Source organism: Microcebus murinus, chromosome 16 (genome assembly GCF_040939455.1).
Source record: "Microcebus murinus isolate Inina chromosome 16, M.murinus_Inina_mat1.0, whole genome shotgun sequence".
In the NCBI taxonomy this organism is placed as follows: Eukaryota; Metazoa; Chordata; class Mammalia; order Primates; family Cheirogaleidae; genus Microcebus; species Microcebus murinus.
In genome coordinates this window covers 51,852,145-51,865,758 of record NC_134119.1, presented here as the reverse complement: position 1 = coordinate 51,865,758, position 13,614 = coordinate 51,852,145, and the positions used below count along the sequence as shown (strand labels likewise).

Below are 13,614 nucleotides of genomic sequence, written 5' to 3'. Positions count from 1 at the left end.
TAATGAACTACTGATTTCACATATAGCTATTCATCTTTCAGATAAACATATATCAATGAATAGGATTGATATTGTTGAATTATATGCTTTTGGACTCTTACTTTCAGACTATATCTAAAAATAGCAAGTGAGGCCATGAAAAAATTAAAAACCTAATCAAACCATACAAGCTTCTACAACAAACAGGATGAGAGTTAAAAAAAGAAAATGAATAAAAAGAAGTTTATAAAGAAGGACAACTATGTCATACATATTTTTAAAAAATATATAAAGTTATGTATTCCATATGGTCTCAACTGTGAAAAGAGTAAATGTAGAGAACAGAAAAACAATGCAGGTACAGATGTGAGCCACATATGTAATTTAAATTTTTGTAGTAGCCACAGAAAGTGATTAAATTTTTATTTTATTTTTTTTCAAAGGATATCTCTTCATTTATTGAGGAAGTTTCAATGTTTTTACATACATACATAACATTTATGCACAAAGTCAATGTTGTGATAATGCACTTTCATGAAGCCAAATTTACAAAAAATACCTAAAACAAATTAGAAATCTAAAAGTCTTTATGCAATGTATACCTCCAATATTAATGCAGCAAATTGTAAAAAGTAATGCTGTAAATTTAAAATAATGAAAAAAAAAACAAAAGAAAAAAAGAAAATCTGACATATGAATAAGTATATTATGGGCAATTACACAGAGCTAGCAAACTTTCACAATCATTAATTATATTTTGAAGCATTGCATCTTGATAAATAATTGCCTTTTCTTCCCCTAAGACATGGCTGTCTTTGAAGAATACATTCACCTTCATTTTCTAGGTGATGCTGCTATTTTAAAATTTCTTTTGTGATTCAATATACACCAACATTAGCATTCCCTATTAAATTTTCCCATCTTCTGTGACATGCTGCTATGTTGCTTTCTTTTTTACATTTTTATTTTAAGAAAGTGAGTACATTGATTTTATTAATATATCTTCTTTAACTCAATATATACAAAATATAACTCAACATGTTATCAACGTATATTTTACATCCTTTTTCTCATACTGTCCTCTAAATCCAGTGTGTATTTTGCACTTACACCACATCTAATTAGAACTAGCCAAGCTGCAAGAGCCACTAGAGGCTGTGGCCCCTGCACTGGACTCACAGGCAGAGAACAGACCAGAAGCAAAGAGGACAAATGGGAACACAGGCTGTCCTGGGAAGAAGAAAATGTAGATAACTGTTATCTACTTCTTTAGTTTCTTTTTTCTTGTTTTTTTCATATTTTGATCTTGTTAGAAATGCAGCATGGAAGGCCCCATCCAGATCTAGTAAACCACTTTGATAAGATGCCTGGGTGATTCACCAGGACATCAAAGTTTGAGAAGCACTGCTCTAAGTAGTAACAGCTTTCACAGGACTTAAATATATGTGAGGCATATATCCTAAGCATTTGAGATACATTAACTGTTTTTATCTTCACAATAACCCTTAGGCACCAAGAAGTTACTCTAACCTCCCCACATCACGCAAGTCAGAGGCAGAGCTGGGAGAGCGAGGCAGGCAGTCTGAGGCTGCACTGCATCCCTCAGCCGCCCCCATACTGGTTCAGTGAACGGGCTTCAGTCCGTCTGTGAGTCATACGTGCATCTATTCTGATGACACACCTCTGAACTAGTATTGCTGAGAAAAGGACAGATTTGAAATCAAAGACAAAGTTACAGTCTCTGCCTTTCCTACTTAAATGATCTTGATCAAACCACAAATCTTCACTGAGCCTCAATTTCCTTTTCTGAAAAACGGGTATACACACTCTTCACATGATAAGAAGTGTTTTAGGGGTTCTTTGAGACCAAGTGGTGAGAATTAAATGAAACTGTAAGTGAAAAACATACCAAGCATGACCAGTGATATGTGGTAGGAATGCACTAAGTGCTAATGTTGCTCTGTCCCCTGCTACAATAATTACTCAGCACCTACTAGACGCTGGCACTGCGCTAGGACCAAGGAGGCAAGAGGTACACAAGACCCTGCCCTCCCACAGATCCTGGCAGACAGATAATTAGATGATTCACACTGAAAGCAAACACAGAGAACTTCTAAGAAACTGATTTTGTCCTAACTTTGAATAAAAGTCTAATCTCCCTGAGTAAACAAGTAGAAAACAGCAAATGCAGTAAAAGCTGAAGGGTACATGAAAAATCGCATAAGCATGTATCTCCGGATTGAACAAAATGACAAAAAAGAAAAAAAACCAACAACTTGAATTTGAATGCATAAAATCAAATAAAATACACATTTCTGGAATAGGTACATATTTTTCTCCCTTGGGAAAAAAATAGTTAACCCCAGAGGAAGCATCGCAATGAATATTAAAGTTTCAGAATAAGGTATTCAAATTCAGTGTTAGCTCAGAAAGAGGGTTGAGTTCTCAGGCTTTACCAATATTACTGTGCCGCTAAATCCTCTAGGAGTTTTGTTTTCATTTTTTCTTAATCTGTCCTAAGAACAGATTTCTATGGGCCTGTGGCTCTAGCAGTTTGCACAGAAACACCAGCTTCCTAAGAGGAAAGCTACTCTTAGGGCCTACCAGTTAGCTATTACCAGCAGCTTCTCAGCCCTGGAAACAAACTCAAAGGAGTGCCTTGAGCAAGGTAAGGCATCTGCCCCATCATGTGCCCCAGAGATCACCAAGGTAGCTTCAACTCACCAGCCAGGGCTGAGGGATCTCCGGCAGAGGCATCTGAGGAGGGGCTGGCAGGCTGCCAGTAGTTTCTTGCTTCTGAGCATGATCTTTCACTTCAAAACCTGTAAGTATTAACCAAAACCACAGACCTGGATGAGGATGAGGAAGATGGGGATGACAGTACCAGGGGCCATCATTTTCTGAGCCCCTTGTTGAATATTTTTGCAAATATTTATTTTCTCTAATTCTTTATAATAATCTGCAATGTAGGTATTATTATTCTCCATTTTACAGGTTAAAAATCTATGGCTCAAATTTAAAAAAAGAAAGAAAAGAACAGAGTAAGGAACAGACTGAAACATTAATAGCTGGAAGTGATGGAGCTGGCCCCAGAGCCTACATTCTCCCCAACGTCCTGTTGCCTCTCAAAGGCAAGTTACTCCACCTGAACTTCTACGTAGGATTGTACCGTGTGTCCCCGAAAATAAGACCTATCCATAAGATAGCAGGGTTTCTAAGCATTTATGCAATATAAACCCTACCACGAAAATAAGACCTAGTGATGGGCGTGGCTATGCAGCATGCATGTCTGCACAACCCATGCACTCTGTCGCAGAGCAGTAAAGAAGATGAGCAGCCCTGCTCATCTGACATCTACTGCTCCAGAGGTGACTGGAAAGGTGTGGGCAGCCCCACCAACAAGGTTGGCTCCACCTATTAGGTCCCGGCCATCCTGTGCGTGCTGCAAGCTGAGGCTTTGAGGGGAAAATAACATATCCCCTGAAAATAAGCCCTAGGGTGTCTTCTTGAGGAAAAATAAATATAAGACCCTGTCTTATTTTTGGGGAAACACGGTACTTACCCGTGCACTAAGGGGGCAGACATGTTTCTAGGAATCAAGAGATTTTTATTAAGTTCTCTCCTAAAGGCAGCTACTGTGATAAACATACTTTATGGATGACATGACTGATACAAGCTCGCACCCCTCAAAGCACTGGTGCTGGAATCGGGAAGACAGATACACATACAACTAACTGTTAGAAAACATGGTGTGCACTATGCCAGTGAAGGCACAGCAGAGGAGGGAACAAGTCTCAGTGTGGGCACAGCACTGGTTATATGCCAGAGCTCACTTGGAAAGATTTATAAAAATAATCACTTAACAATGATCACCTGTAATGGATCAAGCATGACATGACACTAGAGGCCAGGAATGAAAATATGAAAAAACCTAGTGCCTGACCTCCAGGGGCTGCAATGGAGACGAGAATTTTGGCAAACAGTAAAAAAAAAGAAAAGGAGGGAAAAGAAGAACAAAGGAAAACTCTACTACTACCAAAAAAAAAATCAGTGGATGGGTTTAAAGCAAATTCAAGAGCTGAAGAAAAAATTAGTGAATTGGTAAATATCAGAAGGTACATCCAGAAGGAAACAAGGACTCAAGCTAGCCGGGCAGAGGAACAGAGGACAGGAAATTAGGGAAAGCAAACAGCACTACCAAGGCACAGAGGGCCAAGCACTGTGTGTGCCCAGACTAGGAGTCTGCAACAGCTGACAGAAGGGGAGAGGATGCCTGGATAGATGGTGGGACCACGCACTCAGAAAAGAAAGTACCTTCTCCTACATAGAGGAGATGAGGTTGCAAAGTAACACAACCTCTGCTAATAAAAGAATCACAAAAAATAACAGCCGATCTGCTTAATAAAAGCAATTATAAAAAATAATGGTTGATAGCTATTGAGTGATGCTACGTGTCAGGCACTGTTTTGAAATATTTTATCTCATTCAACTCTCACATCCCACGAGGTAGATGCTACTTAATACTTTTTTACAGATAAAGTGTGAGGAGATTAAGGAACTAGTGCAAGGTCACACATTTGGTAATGGGCAGAGCCAGGAGGCAAAGCCAGTTAGACTCAAGAATCCACACAACATACACACCCACATATTAATATTATGAAGGGCCTTCTCAGGCAGGCTAAGCAGCCTAGATTTTGACCAAAGGAAGTAACAAAATTACAAACATGAACATTTCATATTGACCCCAAAATACAGTCCTCAACCTGCTTTATATCCTAAGTGACTGGTCTCACCATCTGCCCAGGTATCCACATCATAATTCAATCTGCCACCAAACCCTTTGACCCATCTTCCAGATGGGCCAGGCAAGTTCTCCAGAATGCAAACATAACTGCGTCATACTGTGGCTTCATTTACTAGAAACCAGTGAATTTCACACTTTAAATGAGTGACGTGTCTGGTCTGTGAATTCTCCCTCAATAAGAAAAATCTCTACACCTCATCCAGCTATCTCCTACAGAGCCTCCAAGATTCTGACAGCATAACCTCCAAGAATTGCCTCTTAGCCTGCCCCACTCTCCACTCTCACCACCTTACTTTGGACTCTGCCCATGAGTGCTCCCATAACCCTTGATGCTCTCACTATTGCACTTTTCTGTCTTACCTGCTGAGCATGAAAGAGTTAACAGAGCAGGCCAGAGGCCGCCATGTGCACAGGGGCCTGCTTGTAAGTCTGGCCCTTGACTGGCACCTAGGAACTGGGACTTCAGAAGTACCCCCACCATTCCCCAATTGGTAAGGTTGGTTTACTTTTTCTGCACTATTTGTGCAAACAGTGTGGTTGGTCCCTGCTGACCACCTGCTTTTCCAGGAGTCTGGAATTTTGGCACGTGCTAGGCAGAGGATGCCTATAGGACCAGCCCCAAGTAAAAGCCTCAGGCACTGAGTTTCTGATGAACTTCCCGGACAGAAATGTCACACACATGGGCTGCATTTTTGTTGCTGAGAACGGAGTGTGCTCCATGTGACCCTCACAAGAGGAAGAGAGTATAAGGGAGCCCACACCTGGGCTCTTGAAGACTCTGCCTGGGTCTCTTCCCTTCCGGTCAGCAGTCGGGCCTGTATCCTCACCACCGCTATAATGTATCCAGAGCACGAGTGAATGCAGCAATGTGCCGAGTTCTGTGAGTCCTCCTAGTTAATCTCCTCTGGATGTCGGGGTGCTCTTGGGGTCCCCAACACACTCACAATTCTATTAGCTTCTTGAAGGCTTTACCTTCCCTCGAGGCTAACATAGTAGCTGGCATAAGCCTAGGCCCTCAATGAAAACTTGATGAATAAATAAGTTCCTAAGTTAAAGAACAAATGAACATGTTTTAGAAAGATAGGAGAATTAAAGATGGTGTGGAAGCCAAAAGAGGTGGGAAGAAGAACGACCAGACTTTTGAATGAGACTCACCTTTGGAGGACTGTATCCTCAGCAGAATGTTGGTTATCACTGCCTTTTTCTCCCTGACAGTTGAGGTTAGGTATTCATGGTCCAGGAGTTCGAGAAAGAGGCGAAGTTCAACTATTAACTCTTCCATTGCTGAAAACAAAGGAGAGAGGAAGGGCATTATTAAGCCTACTGATTTGCAAATGTCACAAGACCAATACTGAGTTTTGCTCAAGGTTATTTCATTTTTAGCTTGATTGCTGAATATAGTATTCTAACATAAAAAACAAATTTGCTGAGACCAGGTCAATTAAAAGATGTATATATCATCTTCTTAACAAATACACTCCTCCACTTTTCCTTTGAGGCAGCAAAACTCACCTGGGAGAAGCTCCAAAGCCATGCTGCCAACAGATGGTGTCATAGCCCAAAGGCTTGACATTATCAATGGGTGACAATTACGTGATATTAAATTTCAGTGTCTAGAAGGAGAAGGGAGTTTAAAATGCCAAATAGTTTTCAAATAACTACTAGGGCATGGTTTCAGAAACGCAACACCCAGCTTTGCTTTTGTAGGGCTGGCTCCATCTCCAGGATGACTGTGACCACACTGTGGACTAAAATAAAATCTTAAGGCTGTCCCCCTCACCCCCACCTTCACTCACCACCCCCTAACAACTGACTGGATGGAACCCCTCTTGGCCAAGGGGATATCCTAAAACTAAATTGCAGGCCAAGATGAGGTCATATGCCTCATCATGCCCCCCTCCCTTCTTGGGGACATCCTTAGTAACCATTAACAGGCCTAAGGGTATTCAAGACAAACCTGCAGGTCCTCAATTTACATAACATCGAATGTTTATAGCAGCACAATTCACATTACAAAGCTGTGGAAACAACCCAAGTGCCCATCAATTCATGAGTGGATTAATAAAATGTGGTATATGTATACCATGGAATACTACTCAGCTTTAAGAAACAATGGTGATATAGCACCTCTTGTATATTCCTGGATACAGCTAGAACCCATTCTACTAAGTGAAGTATCTCAAGAATGGAAAAACAAGCACCACATGTACTCACCAGCAAATTGGTATTAACAGATCAACACCTAAGTGGACATATAGGAATAACATTTATCAGGTGTTGGGAGGGTGGGAGGGGGGAGAAGGGGATGGGTATATACAACCACAACGAGTAACATGTGCAATGTTTGGGGGATGGACACGCTTGAAGCTCTTACTCGAGGGAGGAGGGGAACGTGGGCAATATATGTAACGTTAGCACTTGTACCCCCATAATATGCTAAAATTAAAAAAAAGAGGACTTTGAAAAAAATTTACATAACAAATATATGTCCTGTTGCTTGTCTCTGATTAACAGGCCTCCTTATCTTAAAACATTCCAAGCCTTTAGACAAAGCTTCATGTCTGTAACCAATTACAAGTCAAAGAATCTCTAAACCCGCCTATAACCTGTAAGCCACCCCCCACTTTGAGATGGCCCACCTTTTGGGCCAAACCAATGTATGCCTCCCACACATTGATTTATGACTTCACCTGTAACCCCTGTCTCCCTGAAATGTATAAAGCCAAACTGTAACCCAGCTACAGCGAGTCCACTTGCTCAAGGCTTCTTGAGCATGGCTCCAGGTGATGGTCCTCAAATTTGGCTCAGAATAAATCTCTTTAAAATTATTTTACAGAGTTTGGCTTCTTTTCCATTGACAATAATGTTTATAAGGTTATCACAAAGGATGCCAGATGTAGAGGAGGATATAAAATATCCATGCAGGTCCTGACTTCTGCCACATCTTTTCCTTCTAGGACTATGGCAGACTTTTCCTCCGATATCCACAAGGCTGAAACACTGGCTTATGTCAGCAATTTAGAAATGACGATGTGAACATCTAGGGATGTGAACTCCTCCTTTCAGGGAGTCCATGAGGCCCAAACTATTTTCATAATAGTAAGACATTATCACCTTTTTATGCACCAATGGTGCAAATGCGAGGGTAAAACTGCTAGTATCTTAAAGCCAATCAAAGCAGTGAGATCAAGCTATCCTAGTGGTCATTGTATTCTTCCCCATACCCACCTCACATTAAAAAAAAAAAAAAGCCACTTTTACTTAGGAGTGTCCTTGATGGAGCAGTAAAAAATCATTGCTTTTATTAAACTTCAACCTTTGAGGACACGCCTTTTTAACATCCATGTGATGACATGGGAAGCAGGCATGAAGCACTTCTACTGGACAGTAGTATCTAGAGAAAAATCACTTGTGCTATTGTTTGAGTTGCAGGTACCTGAAGCCACTTTTTGTATTCAGTACCACCTTCACTTCAAAGAAGGAATGACAGGCAAATTACCATTATTTAGACTGGAGTACTTGGCAGACTTTCTCAAAAACAAATGAGCTATCACTTCAAGTTAAACAATGGACAGAATTTGTGGCCAGTGATAAAAGTTGATCTTCCAAGTGAAAATAAGAATTTTTGAAAGCTTGTATCTGTCACTGTAAGAGCTTGACAACCTCCCAATACTTAGAAACGTTTCCAATGAGATCAGAAGTAACACTGACAAAAGTGACATTTTGAAACTTTATTGCATAATGTAATATCTACAAAACTCAGTGAACCATGATGTTAACAAAATCATACGTGGGCAAAAGAACCAACTAAAGTGTAAAATAAACTGAAATATTCTAAGGTAAGTGGATGGTACAGCTTCAGATTCTACATCACAACTAACCTTTAAGAAACTACCACTCACAGAGTGAGTTGTGGTGTAGTATCAAAGAATATCTACAATTTTCTGAAAAGGCTACTGAAAAACTCTTCTCTTTCCCAAATACATATCTCTGTGAGGTCATATTTTCTTCATGCACTTCCACCATAACACCTCCTCACACAATCTGAAGGAAGGAATGGATATGAGAATCAGCTCTCTTCTACTAATCCAAATACTAATGATACGCACAAAAATATAAAACAATGCTACTCTTCTAATTATCCTGTTTTGGTAAATATAGTTACTTTTCATAAATATATATTATTTATGTTAACATATAATCGGTTTACTGAGGGTTTTTTGGGTTTGTGGGGGTTTTTTTGGGGGGGGGATTGAGACAGAGTCTCACTCTGTTGCTTAGGCTAAACTGCAGTGGTATCATCATAGCTCACTGCAACCTCCAACTCCTGGCCTCAAGCAGTCCTCCCACCTCAGTCTCCAAATTTGCTGGGAATATATGTGTGAGTTACCATTTGGAATGATGAAAATGTTCTGGAAATGAACAATGAGCATTGCACAACAAAGTGAATATACCTAATGACACTAAATTTGATAGTTGAAAAGAGTTTAAATGGTAAATTTTATGGTGTGCATACTTTACCACAATAGAAAAGGGATTTCACTTGGGTTCCAGCTAACAACATCAAAATATCTGAAGAGGACGGGAGAATGCACCTATCCTAACTCCTCACCTAAAACCTGAGCTCCCTTTACCATGCTCCCACTGAGGACTTTGCCAACCCTCAGATCCTGGGAGCCTGTTGTAACCCTTGCTGGGGCATCTGCTCAGCCCACGGTCCTCGTGTGAGTGAGCAGAACCCTCAACCCCAAGGGTGGACCCTCTCGACCATTGCTATGCTACAAGCCGCTGCACACCCCCTCTCACTATGAGGTAATCATAAACTGGCCCTCCCTACCCCTAGCTTGTCAATCAGATCCTCTGTATCTTGTGCCCAGGGACCAAGAAATATGAGTCAGTTGGAATGGTCGGAAGATATGGAAGCGCAGCAACTACGAGGCAGCCAAGTTCAAGTGCACAGGTGCCAAAGCATAGAAGCCAGCAGAAGAAAGAGGGAAAAGAATGAAGTTGATACACTCAGAGGCAGGAAACCACATGAGAGAAGAAGCACCTGACAGACAGCTAGATTCCTGAGACTTTCCTGTTCCTATTTTTAGTTACTTATGAAACTGGGTTGCACTTGAAGTCCATGAAATATTTGTATCCTAATAAATTTTCAATTCATTTTTTAATTATGCTGAACTGTATGGTTTTCTATTCACCTAAAATTGCAACCAAAAGATTCACAAAACACAGCTCTTAGCACCTCAGAATGCAAAACATCCCAATATCAGAGAGTTAGAAAAATTGTTAGAAAAGTACCTCCTTTTTGTGATCTTCACAGACTAAATAAACCACATTTTACACTTGACAGTCCTTTTAAACACTTAAGCCCAAATCCTTTCTCCCAATCTTCTCTAATTAAACATCCCAGTTGGCTCCCCCTCACTAAAGTCTTCCTTAATTACCAAAGTTCATTCACCTCTTAGCAGCTGCACTATAACTGGACACTTAGTGACCTTAAGGTTTATAGTTGACCCTTGAACAACATGAATTTGAAATGTGCATTTCCACTTACACATGGATGTTTTTTCAACCAAATGCTGACTGAAAATACAGTGTTCACCAGATGCAAAACCCACACAGACAGAGAAATGACTTTTCATGAACACTGGTTCCACGGGGCTGACTGTGGGCTTGAGTGTGCATGGATGGGGGTGGGTATATGGGGGTGATGGGGTGGGGTACAATCCTCTGCATATATTGAGGCTACTGTATTTAGGTTGGGGGCTGTTTTTTCCCTCAAAATAGCTAGTCAAAGGTTAAGAGCAGGTTTTATCCTACTTTTACCTCTGAATACCTTACAGCAGCCTAGCAGTACAATCCACACAGAAAGTATACAAGTGCTTTTGAATGAATGACTTATAAAGCAAGAGAATTAACATTTTCTGCTAATGTACTGTATGAAAGGAATTATGCTGGGTATCTACATATGATACTTTATTTAACTCCCACAATAATACCACAAAGACACTATCATCCCCATATATAGTAGAGGAATAAGCAACTCAGCACCAACTTTTTCTTTGTTCTTCCTCTTTAAGCGAACACTTACATGACAATTACTAGTGCCAGGCACTGTTCTAAGCCCCTTACACATATTAATTCATTTGTTGGTCACAACAACACTAGCAAGTAGGTACTTCTATCATCCTATTTTGTAAGTGAGGAAACTGAGGCACAGAGAGGCTGCCTAAGGTCACCAAGCCTCTCCAGTTAACAATTTGCTCCTAGTCATACAGCTGGAACAGAACACAGTATTTGAACTCAGGCATGACTCCAAAGCCTTGCTCTGATCACTCATAATTCCACAGATTGTTTTCTGAGATAACCCAAGCCTGGTGAGCTGTTAGGTCCACTGTGTTTACAAAGGGCAACAGAATGGTCAAATAAAATTAAGAATACCAGTTCTGCAAAAAATTAGGAAATGAGTAATAAATTTCATCACAACCTATACAGTGGATTGCTTCCCGTGCAGCCCCTCCCCAGTGGCCCGGGAGATCCCAGGGTGCAGGCACAGCTTCTGGCACATGGCTGTTTTCCTCCTGGTGCCTAACAGTGTTCAACATAAACCAAGTGCCAGTAAATGCATGTTGAAGGAATGTGCGCGAACACCCACAGCTATTCAACATGAGGTACACAAGCTCACTTGAACGCCAAAGCAAGTGAAAGTAAGAAAGGAGATGTTCTTACAACCAATTTTCAATTTAAAACTTTTCATACAAACATATTTTCCCTTGAGATCTAAGGGTAATAACCAAAAAGTGCTCTGTAGATCTCCCTATAAATAAAGCTCTCCTGAAATACGTATGCTTGAACAGAGAGTGGCATCGTATTACTCCAGCCTGTAGGACTTCCCACGAGCATGAGAAGCACAACAGGTCTCCCCTCAGCCCCCTGGAGCCACTGCTTCCTCAGCAGCTGTGCGCCAGGCTCTCTAGAAGACAGGCCATCCACCAGGAGTCTGGGCGTTCAGACAGGTCTCCAGAGATGCACTCTGAGAGTGGCCTTCTCCTTCTGCTACCTGGGACTTATCTCCATCATGCACCTCTTCCACTGCCTGACACAGGTGCTCTCCTCTCATTGGATCAAGGTATAACTCTCATGTGCACTTGTATTCCTCCAGCTTGTCCAGCCTGGTCTGCCTTTATAATATAGACTTTCCTATTTTCCCCCATAAGGTATTGTGGCCTCTGAAGCTCCCTACAGATGTTTCATAGATAATTGCAGCTACCATTAAGTACCTACCATGTACTAGGCAGCGTGCTAAGTGCTTTACACACATCACGGCTAATCTTTACAGTAACCCTTTGAATAAGCATTATCTTCACTGTTTTAACAAATGAAGAAATTAGGACTAAGAAATGTTACATTATTGCCTAAGGTCACCGAGTTAAAAATAAGAGCCAGAATGAGAATCAGAACCAGGTGTCTTGATTTTAATATCACTAATTTTAACAATATAACATTGACTCTGAATTTTTTTCACAGTGAAAGGACACTAATTCCCTGAGGTTACATTCCTCATAAACTATATTCAGTTAATCTATCTCCCATGACATCTACGGGCTACCTACACAGTTACATCCTTCAAAGTCATTATTTTATTATTAGTTCTTACATTAAAAAACAGAATCTTTGAATTGGAAGAAAAGCTGTAGATTCATCCAACTGTCTCAACTTATTGATGGAAAAATGGAACCTTCTCAGAGAATGGAAGAGTCTTAATCAAAGGCACACCCTGCTCTCCTCTCCCATTTGTATAGCCCTAAATCCTGGGCAGGGACTTTTGCATACAGAATAACTTTCCAATACACAAAATACTTTTATGTATTTTACCTCATTTGACCTTCACAATCTTATTATCTTTGAAATATTACAAGCGGCAGAAATAAGATTAAAAAAGGTGAAGTGACTGGCCCCAGGTGGCAAGCTGAAAAGGGACGTGTCTATTCTAGACTCACCTCCACCATTCACCACCCTAACCCCGACATCCACTATCCTATTCTAGACAGAATGGAAAAATCATTGAACCCAGATTAAGGAGCAACTCACTAACTTCCCGAAAAATATTTTCCCCCCAAATGCCCACACCAAACAAAAGAGCTGACAATAGAATTTCGTATTCCCAAGGCAACAGGAGAATTACTTAGAGGCATTTCTGGATATATTTTATATCCTGGAAAAGCAAAACTCTCTTCTCCCTAAAAAGGGATTCTTTAGATTAACCAATCTGCTCTCTCTCATTCGATTAGTGTCTTCCATAGTCCTAAGCAAGAAAGGAAAAGTACATGTAAGACTAGACAGTCCAGGAGACAAAGAATTCAACACAGCAAACATGCTTCCTATGGAATCAACCCCTTTACTATTTAAGGCAAATCTCTGGCTCAGGGTTATGGTTTGTGGGACCCAAACCACTTTAAAGAAATTTTCTTTATTTACATTAATGATTTCATAGATGTGAAAACTAGAAGAGACCTGGAATCCAGTGTCTTTATGTCACAAGTGAGGAAACTGAGGCCCAGAGGGAAAAAAGTGACCTACTAAGGTCACTCAGTACTTGGTAAAAAGAGCCAGGCAACCTTGCTCTAATCGAACTGTCTTCTTCACTCAAAACCTACGAGAGTGAGACTTAACCACTCTGTGAACAAATAATAACCCAACTAGCCTACAAACACAAGAAAAATGTCTGCTACTGCTGGTTCTTAGAAGACTCAATGACCCACCCATGAGGTCCTGCTTCTTTTTCAGAACGGCAAGGAATGTTTCACAGATTCAGGTCACTGAGTTTG

At 40.7% G+C, this 13,614-nt stretch overlaps 1 protein-coding gene across 5 annotated transcripts in view; it reads right to left on the bottom strand.

Annotated features, from left to right (window-relative positions):
- The window catches only part of AFAP1 (actin filament associated protein 1), a 190,026-nt gene that overhangs the window by 98,693 nt on the left and 77,719 nt on the right, over positions 1-13,614 (bottom strand). For all 5 annotated transcript variants that reach the window (XM_075992936.1, XM_075992935.1, XM_075992937.1 and 2 more), the window contains 2 exons: positions 5,939-6,067; positions 2,704-2,801 (listed from right to left, as the gene is read on the bottom strand). In XM_075992936.1, coding sequence (XP_075849051.1) covers positions 2,704-2,801; positions 5,939-6,065 — 225 coding nt within the window. In that variant the 5' untranslated portion in view covers positions 6,066-6,067. The remainder of the gene's footprint in view (positions 1-2,703; positions 2,802-5,938; positions 6,068-13,614) is intronic.